At 36.1% G+C, this 20,734-nt stretch overlaps 1 protein-coding gene across 2 annotated transcripts in view; it reads left to right on the plus strand.

Moving 5' to 3' along the window:
- The window catches only part of VAD1 (GRAM domain family protein), a 98,618-nt gene that overhangs the window by 11,726 nt on the left and 66,158 nt on the right, over positions 1 to 20,734 (plus strand). For both annotated transcript variants that reach the window (XM_089786636.1, XM_089786638.1), the window contains exon 2: positions 6,041 to 6,094. In XM_089786636.1, coding sequence (XP_089642762.1) covers positions 6,041 to 6,094 — 54 coding nt within the window. The remainder of the gene's footprint in view (positions 1 to 6,040; positions 6,095 to 20,734) is intronic.

Genomic DNA, 20,734 nt, shown 5'->3' on the forward strand with positions numbered 1-20,734 from the left:
CATACAGGCACATATTTTGAGCTTAAACGCATTTACCCATTCATTGTCCCAAAAGATTCCAGACGTACTCCATATGTAATTCTCCCAAAACAACCCCACTTCTAAGTTTTTTCCCCATTTAAAGAGTAGGTTTTATGCATGCAAAGGACATGAAACAAGCATGATCACATGATGGAGCCGACAAGGAGGTGAAAGAATTATTACAAGCATAGTGTGTTTTCAAGAGGTCAATGAATACTCAACAGAAGAATCAAGGATGCAAATTCATATTCCAGTTCGAGATGCCTCTACAAAACCCAAACACAACAATCGTAAAAGATCGAGTGTCTTGTGGCAGCATGGAGACCAATAAAACTTGATGTAATAGAATTTGTGTCTTGTAAGACACAAATATTTTCATTATGTATTTGTAATTTGTAATTGACATATTACATGTGATAGAAAAACATGATGTAATTGCATGTGATAGTATCACGTGCAAAGTTGCAACATGTAAAAATCAAGTTGCAATCGTATTAGGCATGCAACTTTGAATATGTAAAATTAGTTGGTTAGAAGATTGTTAGAGAATAAGTCAAGGTGGTTGAGGATTTCCCCTTTTTCCTCCGCCTTTCTTTTTCCTATATAAAGGAGAGACCTCATTGTAAATAATCATCTCTTGGCAAGGCAAGAAAATTCTGTTAGTTTATATGTGCACTCTAAGACTTTGTGCTTGGATGTAAATCTAAATTGCTATCAATAAAAGAGGCAACTTGCCTTCAAACTTTGTGTTGATTCAAAGTGTTCTGTGACAACATTTTCTGGATATTGATTGTGAGTTTTGGAGCTTTGATCAAGAGGGATTTGAATTTAATCGTGCAGACTTTGAGCTGCTTATTGCATTCAGAACCAATTTGAATTTTTGAAGACTTTGTGCTGCATGAGGACGTATTGTAATAGATAGTAGTGGCTGTAATGACTTAGAGTTGAAGACTTTGGAGTTTAAGTGTTTTTATTGAATTTGAGATTATTTAGTAACAAACTTTGTGCCGTATGGTTATTCTGCTTGAGTCTTCATCCGAGACAAATGTAGGAGACTTTGGGTTCCTTTTTTTGTTTCACAAAATATAAAAAGTAAACTGCTGTCCCTGGTGCTGTGCTTATGTTAATTCCAGGGTTACTAGTACTGTTGTAGCAATAAGGCACTTTTTGTTAAGTTGGAAGTTGTATGCAAATCATTCCTGAAAAAAGAGGAATTGATCAAGAGAACCATCCTTTTTGTAATTTCAATTAAGTTCCTATTGAAGCCACCTATGGTAAGAAGGGAGCCTCCCCCATTGCTGAGAGGAGAGAGAAATCTCATGAAATATTGCCTAAAGTCACAATTTTGTAAGTTGTAGTCAGTGACGTGCAAATTGTTTAGCCAACAGGTTGTAGGATAGATCAAAAATTAATAGGATAATGTGCATGTAGGCTTTAGAAATGAACACGAGGACACTACATGCAGCCATGGGTCTGAATGGGTTACCCAACTTCATTGGTGAGTGCTGAGGGCATTGAATTGTAGCTTTTCTTTATTTGAAAATTTCATTTTTTTGGGGATGCTTATTACAGAGTAGTTTCAATTTGTGAGTACTCACAAGACAAGAAATAATTGCATGGTTTTAAAATTGAAGCACAATAAGTAAGTAAATACAACATGGTAGGACCTCCACATCTCTATTTAGAAATGCTGTATGATTCTGGCATATTTTCATACTGTTCTCCATGCTGCATGCGCTAGGGTCACAACCTTTAAAAGGTGGAAGGATCATACATTGTTTCCATAAGCCTTGTCATTCATTTTGATTATTTTTGAGAATAGGTGGAAAGAAGATTATAACCAATGTGATTACTCTATTTCTGAGTAGTCGTTTGAGGAATTTGAATGGATTGGATGAGGTCCCCATAAACCTCACCATTCCATCTAATTTCCTAAACAACTAGCCCATGAATAAATATCATGATCTAAACACAATTCATACAAAAATAGATTTTTGAACATATATACATAATACAATATAGGTTTCACACATGCATCATGATTGATTCCACAAGCTGAAATTCAGTAATGCCAGAAGGTATAGGACAAACAAAGAGATGAGTAACTTGTCAACTCTAGCTGCAGGAAAATTGTATCATGTATATTTGATATTGAGTCTTTCTAGTCTTGAAAGATTAAAGAAGGTTCTAACTAGTATCGAAACTCTGACCAACAGTCCTACAAGAAATAATTTGGTATTAATCAGCAATGTTCATATTACCATGTAGATCTAATTGACTGTTTGGGTTTTATTTTAGCTTAATCTTCAGCAGGACATCTGTATAAAGGCAGTCCACACTACCCTATATCTAAGTAAGGTTAGTCATGTATCCCCATTTCCTCCTACTACATTTGACACTAGTAACTTGATTTCTGCCCCTTAGCCCATTGGGATTTCAAACAAAGAACCAATAGAGCAAAATATAAACATGTTGATAACTGCTGCTAGGTCCAAGTCTATTGAAAATAAGGATGAGTTAGTCAATCATATGACGACAACTTATGGACCGAGCTAGCTGATAACACCTAAGCCAATCACTATTACAAATCTTACACAAGCAAAATCCATTTATTTCTGCTTAATCTTTAAAACAGACTGGTTTCGTTCAAATGATTACCTATCAGTTGAATAACATGGACCTCAAGGGTTACTTAAAAGGCAAAATTGATTGGCAACACCATTGTATAACTATAATGTCCTTGATCATGATAAACCTATTATAATACTAGCTAGAAATACCACCTTGAACATCAAGCATATCAACAGAAATCACCAAAACAACTTGTCTAACAGTAGAAAAATAAAGCACTGCAGAGACACATGCTGTCCGACATGCAGTGATCAACAAACATTAACTCGCATGGACAATCTTAGGCAAGAATGACACAAAAAATCTATTGCACTTGTTTAGTTTTTGTCCATGTTGCTGCACTGATGTGATAGTGTCTTGGAGACTAACTTGAACTCAAATCTTGTGAATGTGTATAGATGTATTTGTATACACACCCATATATGTTTATATTCAAATGTGTGTGTGTGTGTGTATGTCTGTGTGTGTGTGTGTGTGTGTGTGTGTGTGCATGCATTTTATAGATATATATAAATACACACACATTTCTGTATTTATGTATGTTGCTGTGCCCCTGGCATCTCCGAATAATGACAACTGAATTGCCATCCCCAAAATGTGTTCCCTGCCATCCCTCCAATGCCTTTCTTGAAATGCCACGGAACATAGGTAAACGTTCAATAGACTCACATGTACATACTTCATAACGAAGGTTTTCATACACAAATCAGATTTGAAACATTCTCCTACCATTATCAACACACCCAGCTAAATTGGTTTCTTGTTTTTGACAAATCTTGCAGTGTTATCTTGGAAATTCTCAGATAAAAAGGAAAAGCAAACTGGTGTCAATGGTTTCTTAGAACATATGGGACTCATTGTCTACTTTGCTCTGCTATGTAGAGGAGCACGTTATTTTCAAATGCTGTACATACAATGAGATACCAGGGAGATATCATTACTTGTATAAAGACTTTCATGGCTCACTGTCCCTTCTCTATACTACTTGGATTAGTGGTTATTGGCTCTTTTCCTTGAGGGAGGCTCTGTTAAGGCATTGGGCATTATATTGGACCTTTAGGTCAACTAAATTGATCATCTAATTCCTTCAGCCCATTGTTGATATTGGTAATTTGGAACCTAAATTGGTTAATCATTAATATTAATGTAATTTTTTTCGTTTTCTTTTTTTTGATGTATATATGTCTGTTCACTATTTCAAAATTTGTCCTCCTAGTGTTGTTTTTAATTACAGTTGGTCTAAGTCATTTTTGCATCTTGATAATTGATCTTCTTAATTGGTATAATTACAAAAAGTTGGATTTATAACTTTAAAAGTATAAGAAAGCAAATTGATTCAACTTTAATTAAACATCGTGTAAAAATCTAGAGGGTTGGATATTATCCTCTTGGAGTTTGCCCCATGTGGGAATATCGCTTTGTAGCTAAGTTGCCAGTTCAGATTCGGTTACTGATTCGGGTTCGAAATTTGTTCAAATTTTTTTGGGGTTGGGTTCGGATTTGTTTTGGGTTTGTCCATACTATATATATATATATATATATATAAATAAATTCGTTCAAATTTTTTTGGGGTTGGGTTCGGATTTGTTTTGGGTTTGTCCATACTATATATATATATATATGTGCAACAACAAATAAGTTCATACACCACTATGCTAATATTAAAGTAACATAGCAAAATACACCACTATATCAATGTTTCAGTTCAATAACAATAATGTCAACATTAATAATCCGTCATCATTGATCAAATATCATAAAAAAACCATCAAGTAAATCATCATCATTCTGCTATTTCAAATCAGAAGCACAAAGAGCAATGGTATAGGCCCATTTAAGGTCGAGGTTGTAATTTTTGCCACATTGTAAGCTTCACACATTAACTATCATATTGGATGATTCAAAGAAAGCAGCTTTGGATCAGATTGGATTAAACCAAGAAAGCAGGCTTTGGATCTAGAATTATCCATGGCAAAGATCTCTTTTGATTTTGTTCAATCCATTATTTTCTAGACATGTTAGGCTATATGCACGAGTAATGGTATTACATACATTCAAAATAATAGATACGTGACACTTATATACATCTTGATTCCTCTTCTCAAGTAGCATTGAATTCAAATTAAATATGATTAGTAATTTGAGTCTAATTTGGCAAAAAAAACTTTTTGAAAAGGTAAACAAAAGGGTGTATTTCGACCAATTCTCCTAAATTCTGTCCAGGTTCCTCTGCTAGAAACAAAGTCGCCCAAAAGTCATCTGAATTCTACTAGGGTTCCTCTCAGAGAATTCCCAGCAAAATTTGGTCTCTGCAGCAGACTTTTGAGAGAATTGAACCAGGAATTCCTAGGTCCAGGAGAGACTCTGGTAACTTAGCTTTGTAGTTACAAGGCTCACCTATAAATTTGAAGACCACATTTTCCCAGCTCTCAATTCCTTGTTAGTTTCATACTTGATCATTAAGGTTAGTGTCTTAAGTTTCTTTCTAGTTCTGAACAACTCTTACATATTCTTATGTAGGAATTTTGTATTCTGTTCTCTGAAAGTTACAATTTCTGTGTACACTGATCATGAACATTATAAATCCTTTCTGTATCAGTTACAAATGGCTGATATGAACCAGAATATTAAATAGTATTGGAAATAGATTTTTTACGAAGTTAGATATCACCAACAGCTCCTGATATTATTTATAATTGGGCAACAGAATGATTTTCTAGTTCCCAGACAGAAAATAAATACTCAAGGAAATACCCCTTGGGAGTCAAAAAGTTAATACAATCTGAATTGACGTTTGATTTTTTAAATCAGAGTTTTCTTAAAGCATATCTCTATGTTGTGAACTTTTGTAAATATCATAATCACTAGAAAGGATACATCTAATCATACTCACTGCTTATGCCTTAGCTACAATTTCTGTTGTGTGCTATCCAAACTCAAAAACTTTTTGCCGTTAGATTTTGTTTGTGTTCAAAGGGAGCTGAGTGAAGGAAGGTGCCATATTTATCATATCCTGGCCATTTCCAGCTGGTAAGAGAGCAGGCTGTTTGTTATCTTCATCCTTTTGAGCAGTGTGACATGAAATAGAGAGGGACAAACCAATTGACGATTCAGGTTTGATGCCAGCTTAAAATTTTTGAAATTCTTATCCACTTGTTCTAGTGACTTCAAGGTAATCTGTCCCGCCCCATGCTCAAATGAATTAATTTAAATTAGTATTCTATGCATTGCAAAACTGCTATTGAAGGATAGTCTGCGTCATAGATGTGTTTGAATACTTTTGGAGAACGAATTTATTCAATGTATGTTCAGCTAATTTTTATTTTGTTTCTGTTTCTGTTATATATGTGTACTTTGTAATGTAATTGAAACTTTTGCTTCTTAACAGCCTTCATCTAGAAGTGAAGAGTATCGACAATTATTCCATCTTCCACCAGAGGAGGTATGTGTTTGAAACATTTCTTTTTTGTAGATAAAGAGTTTTAGTACATTAGCTGAGCGAAGCAAGGGAATTGTGTTAGATTGATCTGTCAAACATATGAAATATGTAATATAAGCATTGTGTACAAATTGCTCAATATTAGTGAATCAGGACTCCCCAACATAATGCATTTCATGCTTGAAGGATAATTGATACAAAATTGGAAGGTGGAATAACATTCAGTTGAGCTCAGTTTTTTCTTGAAGTACTTCAGCCACTCTGTCTAGAAACCTTGATTGATTTGAAGGAACTCTATCTGTTTCTTGAGCGAACCTATCCTTTCTAAGCCTTATGTAGATGTTGAATTTTCCTGATTGTAATAACCCGGTTCAACTCCTTTACCAAAATTTTGAACCCTTTTACAATGTTAAACAAGGAAGCATTTTAACAAACATTTTGTGTGCATTCTGATTTGCAAAGATTATGCCGCTTGTTTCGCTGGAATTGTATTGCAGTGATTTTTGTCATTGACATTTATAAACTGTTTTGGCATTCTTTAACGAGAAATATTTGCACCAAATGAAATAGTTTATAATAAGGAAATTTTCATATATAAAACTTCTCTAAGAGCTTATTATAGAGATAGATAATAAATGGATTTCAGTTCTGACCACAATTCCAGCAAGGACATTTCATTTTGAGCATCTAGAATAATACTCATTGCTGCAGATGCCACAGTGGGAACATCCATCAATACAAGACTGCACCTCGATTATGAAACCTCCAATCCACACGGCCAGAGCCCAAAACTTGCCATACACCTCCAGATTTCCTCAAGCAGCAACCATTGAGACCCACACCAATTATCTTTTTTCCCACAGTTGGCAGCTTGATAATTGCCTAAGATTCAATGCTTTTCAGCAGTTGGCAGCTTGATGTATGCCATGGTGTGTACAAGGCCAAATATTGCACATGCAATGGGAGTTGTGAGTCAGTATAAAGAGCATTAGAATGCTCTAAAGTGGACTCCTAGGTATCTGAGAGGTACACCAACTCAGTCCTTATGTTTTGGATGTTCTTTTTCCACTTTACAAAGCTATGTTGATTCAGATTTAGCAGGGGATATTGATGGAGGAGCATTATAGGGTGTGTTTTTATTGTAGGCTGCACAACAGTCAGTTGCATTTCCAGATTGAAAAAGGTTGTAGCACTCTCAATAACATAAGAAAAATATGTTGCTTCTACATAGGCTAATGAGGAGATGATCTGGTTACAAAGGTTTATGGAGGAATTGAGCAAGGCACAAGAGAATAGCAAGTTGTTCTGTGACAATTAGAGTGTGATTCATCATGCAAAGAACTTAGCCCTTCATTGTAAGGCTCACACATCCAGCTTCAGTATCATTTCATACCCTCAATTTTAGAGGACAGATGGTTAAAGTTGAGCAGGTACATGCTAGCAAGATTCTATAGATACATTGAGCAAGGCAATGAGTAACTCGAGAGAAACTAATTTTTTGCTTAGTTTCTATTGGTCTTACATTTGATCATAGTGAAAATGAGAAACAATCAAGTCCAGATGTGTCAATCCAGTGGGAGCTTTTGGGGTAGCGGTGTTGTTACAATATCAATCTTGAAGTGGGAGATTGTTTGTTTGTCAAAAAATATAAAAAGAAAATTTTAGCAAAAATTTCTAGATAAGAAGAGGCTATGATTTTTTAAAAGAAAATTTGCCAAATTCTGGGAATCCCATTGAGTCATTTTGATACCATTTAATCAATGAAGCATAGGGACATGTCCATGTTCCTCCACGATCACCTTTTTGCCACCCACACATCGCTGACGCAGGGGGATGCACAAAAGTTCATGGACAGCAGGGGGACGCCCAAACATCCTCCCCCTTGTGACACTAAACGAGCAAGGTCCCCACCTTGGCCATTCCAAACTACTTTTTTTTCTCCAAGCTTCATTTATTTCTCACATTTGCATTTCTCATTGTTTTCTACAATTGATAGAAAAGAGTTTAAAGGAAAAAAGGAGTGAAAGAAGTGAGTGCAAATGAAAAAGGAGCAAGAAGAAGAGGAGGATTATACACCTTCTTTTATAGAGATTCATCAAGCATAAGGGTAGGCCTCTGTTTTATTTATTTGTTTTTTCTTTCTAAATTTCAAATTGTTTTAAAAATTCAAAATGTTGAGTGGTGATTGTTCATTGTAATTTTGTTTACCATGTTTTTTCATTTTTGTTTTACGTTCTAAAATTTCTTAGTTTTCTTTTTATGTTTTTTTCATTTTTATTGTTTCAGGCTCCAAATAAGAATTTTAATTAATGTATTATCATGAATCTTGAGGGCAAAACGAAGAATATATGATGATTCTTCATTTTACCCTCAACATGCATAAATTTTAAATTTTGTTTTAGACTCTTTTAAAAAAATTTTAATCTTCAAAGCTGGCTGAAACTAGTTACCTACAAAATTTATTTTCATTTTGTGAAATGCAGTTTCACGATGAGATCTCATAGTCATGATATGAGTGGAAATGAGATGGAAATTTAGTCTAAGTGTCGAAGTCAATCAAAATATGAGGTTGAGCCTGAGGAGAGTGAACACAGGGCTGATCCAGGTGCCTAAACTAGTTCCATGGCTAGTGGACCAGCTTATATGGATTGCTCCTCCGAAATTTTTACATAGTTTGCTAGTGATCCTTATGATCCCAAGTCTCCTCTCAAAGAATTGGCACCAAGAACAACAATCCCAAACCCATTAGATGGTGGCACAAGAAAATGGAAATGCAACATTTGTAGTATGAGATGGTTTGGGAGCATCACTAGACTCAATGTGCACTTCCTCTTTTGAAAAGTACATGGTGCGAGTCTATGTAAGTTTTTGCTTGATCCCAAAAATTTAAGTATCAAATTGGGTTCAACAAGCTTTGGGGTGTTCTCGAAGATGACACAATTGCAATGCCTACTACTTTGTTCTACTAGGCAACAAGTTTAGACAATTCAGCAGATGAAAAGGCAACAATATGTTTCTACTCATACATTGCATCAGAGAGTGGGAATGATGTCAGGGTTAGCCTTAGGACCTTCATCCATTTGAGTGCAGTAGGGAAAACGCAAGGCACGAAGTAACCCATAGCTGATTTGTTCAATGTGCAATTGCAGGATCAAATTGATGATTCTATTGGCAAGTTCTTTGCTAATGGCATCCCATTGCATGTAACAAGATCTACTTTTTATAAGGAGATGATATTGATGGTAGCAAATGGGGGACCATCATATGTGCCACCAAGTGAGCACAAATTGACCACAATCTTGGATAACATTTATGCCAACATGAATGTTTTGATGGAGTAGATGAAGGAATGTTGGATAAATTTTGGATGCTACATGGTTATGGATGGGTGGATGGACTTTCAGCATTGTACATTTACCAACATCATGGTTACAGGTTCAAAGGGTCCATACTTTCTTAGGGCAATTGATTATTAAGGGCATTGCAAAGATTTTGATTTTTGGCTTGAGGTCCTTAGGGAGACTATTCAGGCATTTGGCCCACAAAATGTGGTCCAAGTAGTGACAGATGCAACACATGTGTAGAGTTGCAGGGAAGTTTGTTGAGAGAGCCTTCAGATATTTTTGGTGGACTCCATGTTGTGTGCATGCCATGAACGTTGCACTCAAGGACATGGGGAATATTGATTGGATTAGAACTATGATCAACAATGTGAAAGATGTGTGGATGTTTATGTGCAACTACCACACTTCACATGTACTCTTCAAGATTTATGTGAAGGAGTCCTTGAAATCAATTTAGACCATATACGCATCCTATTATATTGTCATGAGAAGAATCCTATTATATTGTCCTGAGAAGAATGCTTGAGGTGCAAGAGGCACTGCAAAACATGGTTATGATGAATGAGTGGAATTGGTGGGATGAGGGAAGACAAAGTAGGGGAAGAGGGTGAAGGAGATAGTGACGTGTGATCAATTGTAGAGTAATATAAATACATTGTCTCTATCATTACTCTAGTTTTCTAGGTGATCAGATATGGTGATGGGGATGCACCTACCCTTGGAGAGGTGCATGAGTGTATCGCTTCTATGCTTGAGTGAATGACAACTGCTATGTGAGAGACTGACCTCTATTTAACATTTCACTATAAGCACATTCAACCAATCACTCAATGCAGATGAGACAAGATGAACACTCCCTTGTACATGGCTGTTGAATCTAAAGTGTTACACATTGAGGCTTGGTACAATTGCATCAATTGTGGGTGATAAGGTGAATGCAAGGTTCTTTATGTGCATTGATAAGATGTTTGATGATCATACGATTGGCTAGATTTGCATTAAGTGGATGAAATTTGCCACTCTTAAGAGTTATTCAAATGCGACAAAGATGGATATGAAAATTATGGCATAGGAGAACCCGACTTTGTGGTGGAAATGTATGGAGTACAAAGAGCAATAATTACCACACTAGTCATTTGTCTGCTATCTCAAATTTCTAGTTCTTTAGTTGCAAAGAGGAACTAGTCTACTTATAGCTTAATCCACTCTCTAAAGTGGAATATACTTACCTCTAGGAGAGTGGAGAAGCTAGTGGTTGTACATAGTTCCTTTTGTATCATTGACCCCAAGACATGTGTATGCAAGGAGAACCCAACAAATGATGAGATGTAGAGATAAAGGAGCCAGTATAGATTGACAAGGATGCAACAACTTTAGATGTAGGGTTGGTTAGTGTTCATTTGGTAGATCTTGATCTCGAGTCCAACAATTCCGACGTGAGGAGTTTTCCTTGAGGGATGACTAGAGGCCTCCCTTTATTACATTTTGACATTTTGTACTTGTTTTGATATCATACTACTCATGTAATTATCTTTACGATATTTTTGATATAATAGAAATCTTCCATTCTTCATTTTGACATTTTTATTTAGTATTCTAATTTCTAATTTGATATGCAATGATCCGTTGTTCAATGTTAAAATATTTAGTATTTTCCATTTGCAAGTCTGCTATTCTACTTCTTATTCTATTATACATCTTTTGATAACCAACATTTTAAGTACTTGTTAGTGAACAAATTGTCCTCCTAGAAAGTGCGTGCAAATACAACCCTGAATGCCCAAGTGGGAGGATTAATCGGCACCAACAGTTGGACAGGTTATCATTGGATTGATAACCTTCCTCTGAATTTTTATTGGGTACAGCTCCCCGTGCAAGATATACAATGAATTGATTGCGGATGCTTTTAACCAGAAAGCACAAAAGGATTTCAAACATCTACTTGTAAACACAAAGTAGATGGGGGAAAACCAAACAACTACAAGAAAATAAATGGTAAATGACACAAAGTTCATTCACCCCGACATGCTACAAAGGATGAAATCAAGAAATATGTTTTTCATCTTCTTGAGAAAGTGCAGAAACAAAGAATGTATACAAGAAACAATGATGGTAAAAGCAAGTTTAGAGAAAACTAAAGTGACACAAAGTTCACAATTAGTGGAAAGAGGATCGCTCAAACTCAAAGTTTTGACATACAATCAACTTTCAAGTCTCCCTTCCCTAAAGCATAAAAGATGCAAAGACCTTATTATGCATTTGCAATTACAATCACCATTAAAGAAAGCTGTAACAAATCAAAATTCTCCTATTGCTAACACATAGTCCAGAACAGGAAAATGGAAACTTGCTTTGCCCCCTATAACCTTCACAAGAAAATGGCATAACTCTGAAAACTTCTCCCTTTGCTGTAGCCCCCAGTCTGCAGCCTCCGAGAGAAAAAAAGATCGAACCCTTTTCCACATTTGCTGAGATATATTTATCTTTCCCTGTTGTCGGTGGCTGTTCAGTTTAGGTAACTGATTCTTGGAATTATCTCCACCCATCCTTTTATCTTCCCGAGGCATTAGAATAATTTGATGATATTATGTCTTTACATCTCCTTTATTGGCTGGACTCTAAATATATGTGAATTAAACTTGACTGACAGATGTCCACTACTTAGGATCTTGCAAAAATGTTTAGTCGGGCATGAAATAAGCCTAATGTTTTCTTGAGGCTTAAGTTGCATTTGGGATGCCCCTTGGCCAATGCATAACTCACAAAGATCATCAATTGTCCCATAATCTGTTACTACTGAATCCTGCCTTCAATCAATCTGATCATTGTGTGACTTTACCGCTGTAGTGTTTATTATTTAAAACCCGATGGCTCTTTTTCAAAACCATAAACCATTCTGAATAATACCACTGAGTTTGAATTAATCTTTCTTTGAAACATTGGTCATTTCTTTTACTGAAGTTGCTTCCTCGGTGTAGTGTCTATCTTTACTATTTATTATCGCTGCTTCATTCATTCAACGTTGTTCATATATGCACTCTCACTGCTGGCAGGAAACCCATCATATATTGCTTCATACTCGATGATGTCATTGTTCAATCTCTACGCTACAACATAACATGTCACATGGTGTTTTACATCATATACTGGCCACAGTTAGTTTCAGAGTCTGTCTCCCCGAACATTTGTAAAACCAGGCATGCGTCTTCAATGTTTTCTGTTGAACGAGGCACTCATTATTCTAAACAAAAGAATCTGTACTCCGTTTCAGGGAACACGCTTTATTTTTTTTAATACATTTCTTAATCATTTTCCATGGCAGTACGCTGAAGCAAACGATTAAACTTTGAATTCTACTTAGAGTTTTATGATTCAATAATGCCTCGAGTGCCCTTGTCAAATGCCTCGAGTGCCATTGTCAAATGGTTTTCTAGTCGCAAATTATTGTCCACATTAGCTGCAGAATTTTCAATTCGAAACCGCAGGTTTGAAATTTGTTGACTTATATCAATTTGGTTCTTCCTTACAAGGTAGCTTCTCCAACATGCTTGAATCAATAGAGCGCACAACTTATAATTCAAAAAGGCTTTCCTGCAGTGCAAGCCATGAAAATGAGACTGAATTACAATAGCTGAGCGTGATCTATGTGCTAGAACTCCCCTCCGCCAACTTTGCAATCTCTGTGCAGTATTCTCTAATTCAAGGATCTTGGCCACATCTGATTGATGAGAATTAGAAATATATTCAACATGGGTAATGTAATGAGTGCCATTCTGTGCACAAGTCAATTCCTGTGGAACATTGGCATTGTTAATATATATTTTCTCTTCTATTAGTGTATGCTAAAGGGGTTGCATGACCACGATAGTATCTGAATAGTTCTTGCAGCTTCAATACTCATATTTATCTTTGTGAGTTTGGGGAACAGTCGAGCATACTTAGATTCATAATCCATTTCACCAAGCCCCAGTCCTTTGTTTGAAATATCATGTGATAGCATTTTTTTGAACTTGACCTCCTCGAAAAATGACCTGGATGGTCCTTGCCACTCTAAGCTTCATCTTATATATTTGCCTTTCCCGCCAACCTCTAAAAGCTGCCTGTATTACTATAGCAAACTCATTGAATTTATGCTTCTCTCCAACAGATCAATAACCATGTTTCTGAACAGCTTTTCTTGAAAGCCAAACTCGGACAGCATGTTACAGTACACATGCAGCATTTCTATATTTTGAATAAGCTTGTAACACTAATCTTCCTCTGATAACACTCTGAATATTGATCAAGGCCTCTATACATAACATGTACTGCTTCCAACATTGATGTCCCTGAAACCAACTTTGAATCACAACAGCAGCTGCCTTCTGTTTTTTAAAATACTCTCCAGCCAGCCAACCCTGCCAATAGCTCTGAATCTTGATTTCAGCATATCTTATTTGAGAAAATTCTGACTGAGCCAAGGCCCTTTTCCATGCAGATTGGATCTTTATTTCTTATCTTCCTTTTCTGTTAGACCTCCTTCTAGTTGTATTAAGGAAGGATATACGACAGTGTAGGATTCCCGAATGCTAGTTTTCCCTTCATGAATTGATATTGTTGTTTTGCCATCTCATTTGAAGACCTGCACCATCATGTTCCCTTGGAAATGTCGATGCCTTTATTGTATGTACTGCTCAATCTTCATTTTCAGATTCCCAGTAAGCTATTTAACTTGATCAAAGTAATATAACCCCAAATGGAAAATTGAGTTCTCATTTTATCCATCAAGATTCCATGACAGGACTATAAAGTTTCATTCCACTTCAACAATCTTCTAACTGGGATCAAGAAGTCGGCCTTACTTGGGTCTTCCAGATTACTTGTAAGATGACGAACTCCAAACCTTATAAATCATCATAATCTGAAACTTTGAATCTACAAACTTTCAAAGAATAATCTGCACTCTGGGCACAATCCTCTGAATACATTTGTATCAAAACACTGATTTTATTGAACCTTCTAAACTGCTGATCTGAACATGCTTTATGAACCGGGTTTGAACCTGGGTATTTGACTGAACATAGATTCTGGACTTTGCTTCAGCATTTCCATCCCTGAACCTTTTGAACCAGGGTTTTTTTTGAAGTTTGTGAACTAGCAAACTGCAATTCTGAACTGGGAAATGAATCACTGAGACCAAGCTACTGAATCATACATGCTAACCTTTCAGAATAGATCATTAAATCCACATGAACAAATTGAACTGTTTTGAACCACTTTGAACCTATGCTCCACGGGGACGCGTCCCCTGCTTCTGTACCTTAGTACCCGTACCGGGTACGAAACGGGGACGCGGGTACGAATTTTGGCCGTACCCTGCGACGTCCCTTTTTTGAAAAATTCAGAAACGTCCCCGAAACGGCCAATTTTTTTGGGCAGAAAACTTGGGGACGGCCAGCAGTATCGGGGACAGTTTTGCCGTCCCCTATCCGTCCCCGAAACTGCTGGCCGTCCCCTTTTTTCCAGTCAATCTGGTAAAGGCAAACCATCCCCAAAAAAACATTTTTTCCTAATTTTTGTTGTTCGTGTGGCCCCTAGTCATCTTAAAGACATAATAACAATATGCAACCCATATTTGGTCCATTAAAACACTAACTCTTCTACTCATTTTTCGATTTAACATACTTGCTAAGAGGAAGGAAAAAAACATAAGAGCAGTAGCAGCAATGAGCAAAGATTGTGTTTAGTGAGGCAAGACTGCGTTCGGTATTTACTATTTACTAACTATTTTAGTTGGACTTCTCTTTATTTCATTCTGATTTCAGCATGATACTTGAAGCCTTTAGGCATTTTAATTTTTGCTATATATGTATGTGATATTGTTATAATGGAAGCACTTAGTATTTGCCATTTGATAATATTCCATGTATTTATCTTCTAAAATGTCTATGGTGAATGGTTTATCAATGTTATGATATACATATTTGAATTTTGTCTCTATATTAAAAAAAATCCCCTATGTTTTTAATCGCCGTCCCCTAATGTCCCATCCCCTAAATTTTGGCTTCGACCCGTACCCGTACCGGAAACACGTCCCCATCCCCTAAAATGTCCCCGTCCCAGAAACTCCGTGGAACATAGCTTTGAACTACTTTGAACTTCAGTTCGAGGTGGTTCAAGAACTCTGCACTTGAAGTTTTAAAATCGTGTCCATATCAGGTACTAACAGTACTATATGTATAGTATATAGTATATACATCACCCCTCTCTGCTGCCACCTTGCAGCTTTCCCCCCGCCATCCCCAAATTGGACCCCCTTGTGCCCCCGTCCTGGAAACTTGTCCAGGCATCCCCTGGTCCCCTAGGGCCTGTGTTACACTACATCGATCGGTGATTGGATATTTAATATTGAAAATTGAGTTTACAATTTAAGGGCAATAACATTGTGATGTTTCTAAAAGAAATAAACATAAACAAAGGTTGGAAATAGAAATTACCTAGATAAACTAAGATGACCATTAAAGAAACTTTGACTACACTAGCTGCTCCATGCCCCAAGACAATGAAACTCTTAACCAGGCCTTGCAACAAATGAAGAAGGAAAAAGTTAGGTGGACTCCCGCTAGTAAAGTAGCATATAGAAACAAACTAATTGAAAACTGGAACGCTCATCAGGGCAACTCTTTTGCATTTCCACAGATCCTAGATGGTGCAAAATATGTACAAATCTGAATTAGAACTGAATGCTGAGAAACAAAATTTAGATTCCATGATGTAAACATCCTCAATAGAGGAAATTTTTGTAAATAGGCTGCCATGAATTTAGCAGCAAAAGTATTAAAGTTAATTAAATAATTTGGTTTATTCGTGTGTTATATTCACTCGTAAACTCTTTTAATTTGTTGTAGGCACACTTAAAAATATGTATACTATAAATTGACACAAAATTTTGTAAATTTTCAGGTTAAACTAGTTAAAAAACAAAATGAGCAACGATGAGAACGTTGCAGGTCATGACATGGTCCATGAAAACACACAATCATCCATTGATTTATTACTTCAGATTTTGCAAGAAATGCAATAGAAGTTGGATAATATGGAAAAAAGAATGAATGAGATGGCAGCTTAGATGGGGCAGAACCAAGAGGAAATGCAATCCTCACCTCCTCTCTGAACAGAGACAAAAGTCTCTGACACAATGAGAGAACCTCACAAGCTTCACCCACTCAAACTGAAAAACAAAAGAAACAAGAAATAGTGAGTGATCTGTCCGCAGATATTAAGAAGATCAAACCACCCAAATTTGCTGGTCCTGAATTCACAGAGGATTTAGAGGTTTGTTTAACTGAAATGGAACAATACTTTGAAATTAGAAACTTTTCAGAAACCTCAAAAGCGGTTTGGGGAATATACCACTTTATTGCAGAAGCTGCTACATGGTAGGGAAACACCAAGGTTGAGCAAAACATTAAAACCATTGAAATCACCTGGGAAATTTTTTTAACCATTTTTAGGAATCGTTGGTTACCCCAAACCTTTTATGACAAAAAATTGCTGTATTTCCAACACCTGAAGCAAGGAGATATGACTGTACACAAGTACTGAGAGAAATTTACCCGATTACTAAAGTATGTACCACCATATCAACAAGACAGGAATCTAAAAGTGAGGAAATTAATTATGGGTCTAAATAATAGAATAGGAGCAATTGATGTTCTCATTCCTTGAACCATGGAAGAAGCTTTAGAGAAGGCTGCCCGACAAGAATATAAAATCAAGAGAGATGACTCCATTTGGGATAATAAAAGGAAAACAAACTGGAATACAGAAAGTACAGTAACTGGATCTCAGAAGAAACAATTTAAGGATTATAAGTTTAGCAAGCTAGAATCAAAAGGGAATTGAATCAAGGATTTTAAAAGTAATTTTAGTACAAGTAAGAATAATAAGAGCAATGAAAAGAAAGGGGCACCTTTAGAATGTTACAATTGTGGGAGAGATCATTATGCTAATAAATGCCCCGTCAAACCCAACACCAATGAGTCGCACCGACCACCTCTTCCACAACAACAACATGTTTATCAACAAAGGATCCACACAACCCTTGATAATATACAAGCAGAACAACAGATAGGCCTGATTGAAACTCCCAGTAAGATCTACGGGAACCCTTATCTCTATTTTAACTGATATTGGAGCTTCTAAATGTTTTATATTGCCTAAACTATTAAGTAGATTCCCAATGAGATCTAGTTTTATGGCAAAACCATAGACAGTCGAGTATGCAAAACAGTCAAGGGCTAAGGTAGAGCAATGTCTGTTTGAGGCTCGGGTTGATTTTCCAAATTTCTCTACTTAATTGAATCTGTATGTGGCACCTCTTGGGTCTTACGACATTATTATAGGCATTAATTGGCTCAGTGAGCATAAGGCCAAGGTGGATTGTCTTCCTAAAACTGTAGATTGTTTGGATGACCAAGGCAAACCTACAAACAATATAGGGATTAAACATGAAATTAAATGAAAACAAATATCTGCCATGCAACTTAAGAAATGTGGAAGAAAAGGTTGCGAGATTTTTGCAGTAAGAGTTGAAGATATGAGAAATCCTATAAATACCACATATGGAGATGACTACATTTTTGAAGATGGGGAAATTAGAGAAAAATTAAAGGAATCTTTTCAAGAAAAATATCCCTACCTAAAGAATTATCAGGATGTGTTTCCCAAAGAACTCCTCGATCTACCTCCATCCCGAGTCTTTGATTTTACCATAGATTTGTTACCAAGAGCAGAACCCATTTCTCAGGAACCATATTGAATGACCACCACAAAATTAATGGAGTTGCAAATACAATTAAACAAGAAACTGATTTGGTCCAGTGTATCACCATGGGAGCCCCAATATTGTTTGTTAGGAAGAAGGATGGAACTATGAGATTATGCATAGATTATAGAATGCTCAATAAGGTTACTTTCAAGAACCAACACCCACTTCCTAGAATTGACGACCTCTTTGATCAAATGAAAGGTGCTACAATATTTTTAAAGATTGATTTGAGGTCAGGATATCACCAGCTTCGTATTAAAGATGAAGATATTCACAAAACTGCATTCAGAACCAGGTATGGGCATTATAAATCCATAGTGTTACCTTTCGGGTTAACCAATGCTCCAACAACTTTTATGAACTTAATGAATAGCATATTCCAAGATTGCCTAGATAAGTTTGTACTGGTCTTTATAGATGATATTCTAATCTATTCAAAGAATGAGGAAAAACATCAAGAACATTTGGAAAAAGTCTTACAAAGGTTAAGAGAACATAAATTATATGGAAAATTGTTTAAGTGCGCTTTCTATCAAAAGGAAATTCAGTATCTAAGACACATTATATCAGCTTAGGGAATAGTTGTAGATCCGTCAAAAATCAAAGCAATTAAGGAATAGCCTATACCTAAAAATGTGACAAAAGTCAAAAGTTTTATGGTATTGGCAAGGTTTTATAGGAAATTTGTCAGAAATTTCTCCAAGATAGCCTACTTCAGAGAAAGAGAAGGAAGTTTGTATGGACGGAAAAATGTCAATCAGCTTTTCAATGCTTTTCAATGCTTTAAGGAAAAGTTAACCACAACACCCATATCAAGAGTACTTGGCCCACAAAAGAGATTCGTTGTTATAACTGAACTTTGGAGAATGATTTTGGAAGAATCTCATTCAACTCCATATTTAGGACACCCTAGAGTAACTAAAATGTTGTCAGATATAAAACCTCTATATTTTTGGAGAGGAATGAAAAGGGAGATAACAAAATTTGTGGTAGGATGCCTAGAATGCCAAAAGAGTAAAAGCAGAACATCGATACCCAGCTGGTCTTTTGGACCCAAATGAGGTACCAGAATGGAAATGACAAATAATCTCCATGGACTTTGTACAAGGATTACTTATGACACGGAATAGACACAACACCATTTTGGTAGTAATAGATAGATTGACAAAAGTTGCTCACTTTATACCAGGAAAAGTAACCGATGGAGCACCAGAAATTGCTCATAAATTCATAAAGGAAATTTTCAGATTGCACGGAGTTCTAGAGAAAATTATCTTAGATGGGGATGCTAGGATAACTTCTAGATTTTGACAAACATTATTTTCAGCATTAGGGACTAAATTAAACATCAATTCAGCTTATCATCCCGAAATAGATGGTCAAACAGAAAGAGTAAATCAGGTATTAGAAGATCTTTTAAGAGTTTACTATATGGATTGGCAATACTAGTGGGAAACATTTTTACCCTTGGTAGAATTTTTTGATAACAATTCCTATCAATCCACCATTAAAATGTGTAATAACCCCAATAGGTTATAACTTCTTCAAACACCAAAAAACTTTATACTTCAGTGGTTTGACATTTCGTCAAACACTTTGCAAGCAAGCTCTGATACCACTGTAATAACCCTTCTCAAATCTGCTCTCAAAAATGCTGATTGAAGGCTCAAAGAATTTTGTCAAACAATTCACATGCAAGGGACATATGACTGATATAATATTTCAGCTTGCTTTAAATGACTTTTTTCCAATTTGCATCAATGAGAATCTAGTGATAGAAGATTACAATGAACTACACAATGACCTAACATGAGTGTGCTCCTAATTTTGACAATATTTAGTGCATATATTATGATCTAAGCATGAGAAAAGAACACCTACAGCCAACTGACATTTTTGCAAACAGTTGGTATGCAAACTATCTAGCTGATAAATAATGAGATAGAATTGCTTAAATGACACCAGCAACTATTATCTTTTTGATTGCAATCAAATTTCTAATACAATGCTCATGAAATATGGCCAAGATTTTGGCATTTACATGGATTACCAAAATGACAATGCTGGTATGATGCACACTTACAGCTGAAACTTATAATACCCTAAAAAAAACAATACTAACAAGGGAACCTGGTTGTAGATGGCTGTAATAATTTTCCTTCAATGCTGCCCCTTCTGCTTTACTTTTTCGAACTGCTTTTTCGGCCTGCTTTTCCGGTTCCGCTTTTTCCGCTTGCTTTTTCGATTCCGTTTTTTTCGCCTGCTTTTTCAGTTCCACTTTTTTCGCTTGCTTTTTCGATTCCGCTTTTTCCGCCTGCTTTTTCGGTTCCGCTTTTTCGGACTGCTTTTTCGTTTCTGCTTTTTCGGATTGCTACCCTGTTGAATCTCAAGACCATATCTTTCAATGGCGTCAAGATTTTCAGCTTGAAGGGATTTCGTCCTTCAAACTATTGAGACATAACCTCCAGAAAATTCTCCAATTTCTTTGAT

This window comes from Cupressus sempervirens, chromosome 6 (genome assembly GCF_028749045.1).
Source record: "Cupressus sempervirens isolate cs-2001-9-10 chromosome 6, ASM2874904v1, whole genome shotgun sequence".
Classification (NCBI taxonomy): Eukaryota; Viridiplantae; Streptophyta; class Pinopsida; order Cupressales; family Cupressaceae; genus Cupressus; species Cupressus sempervirens.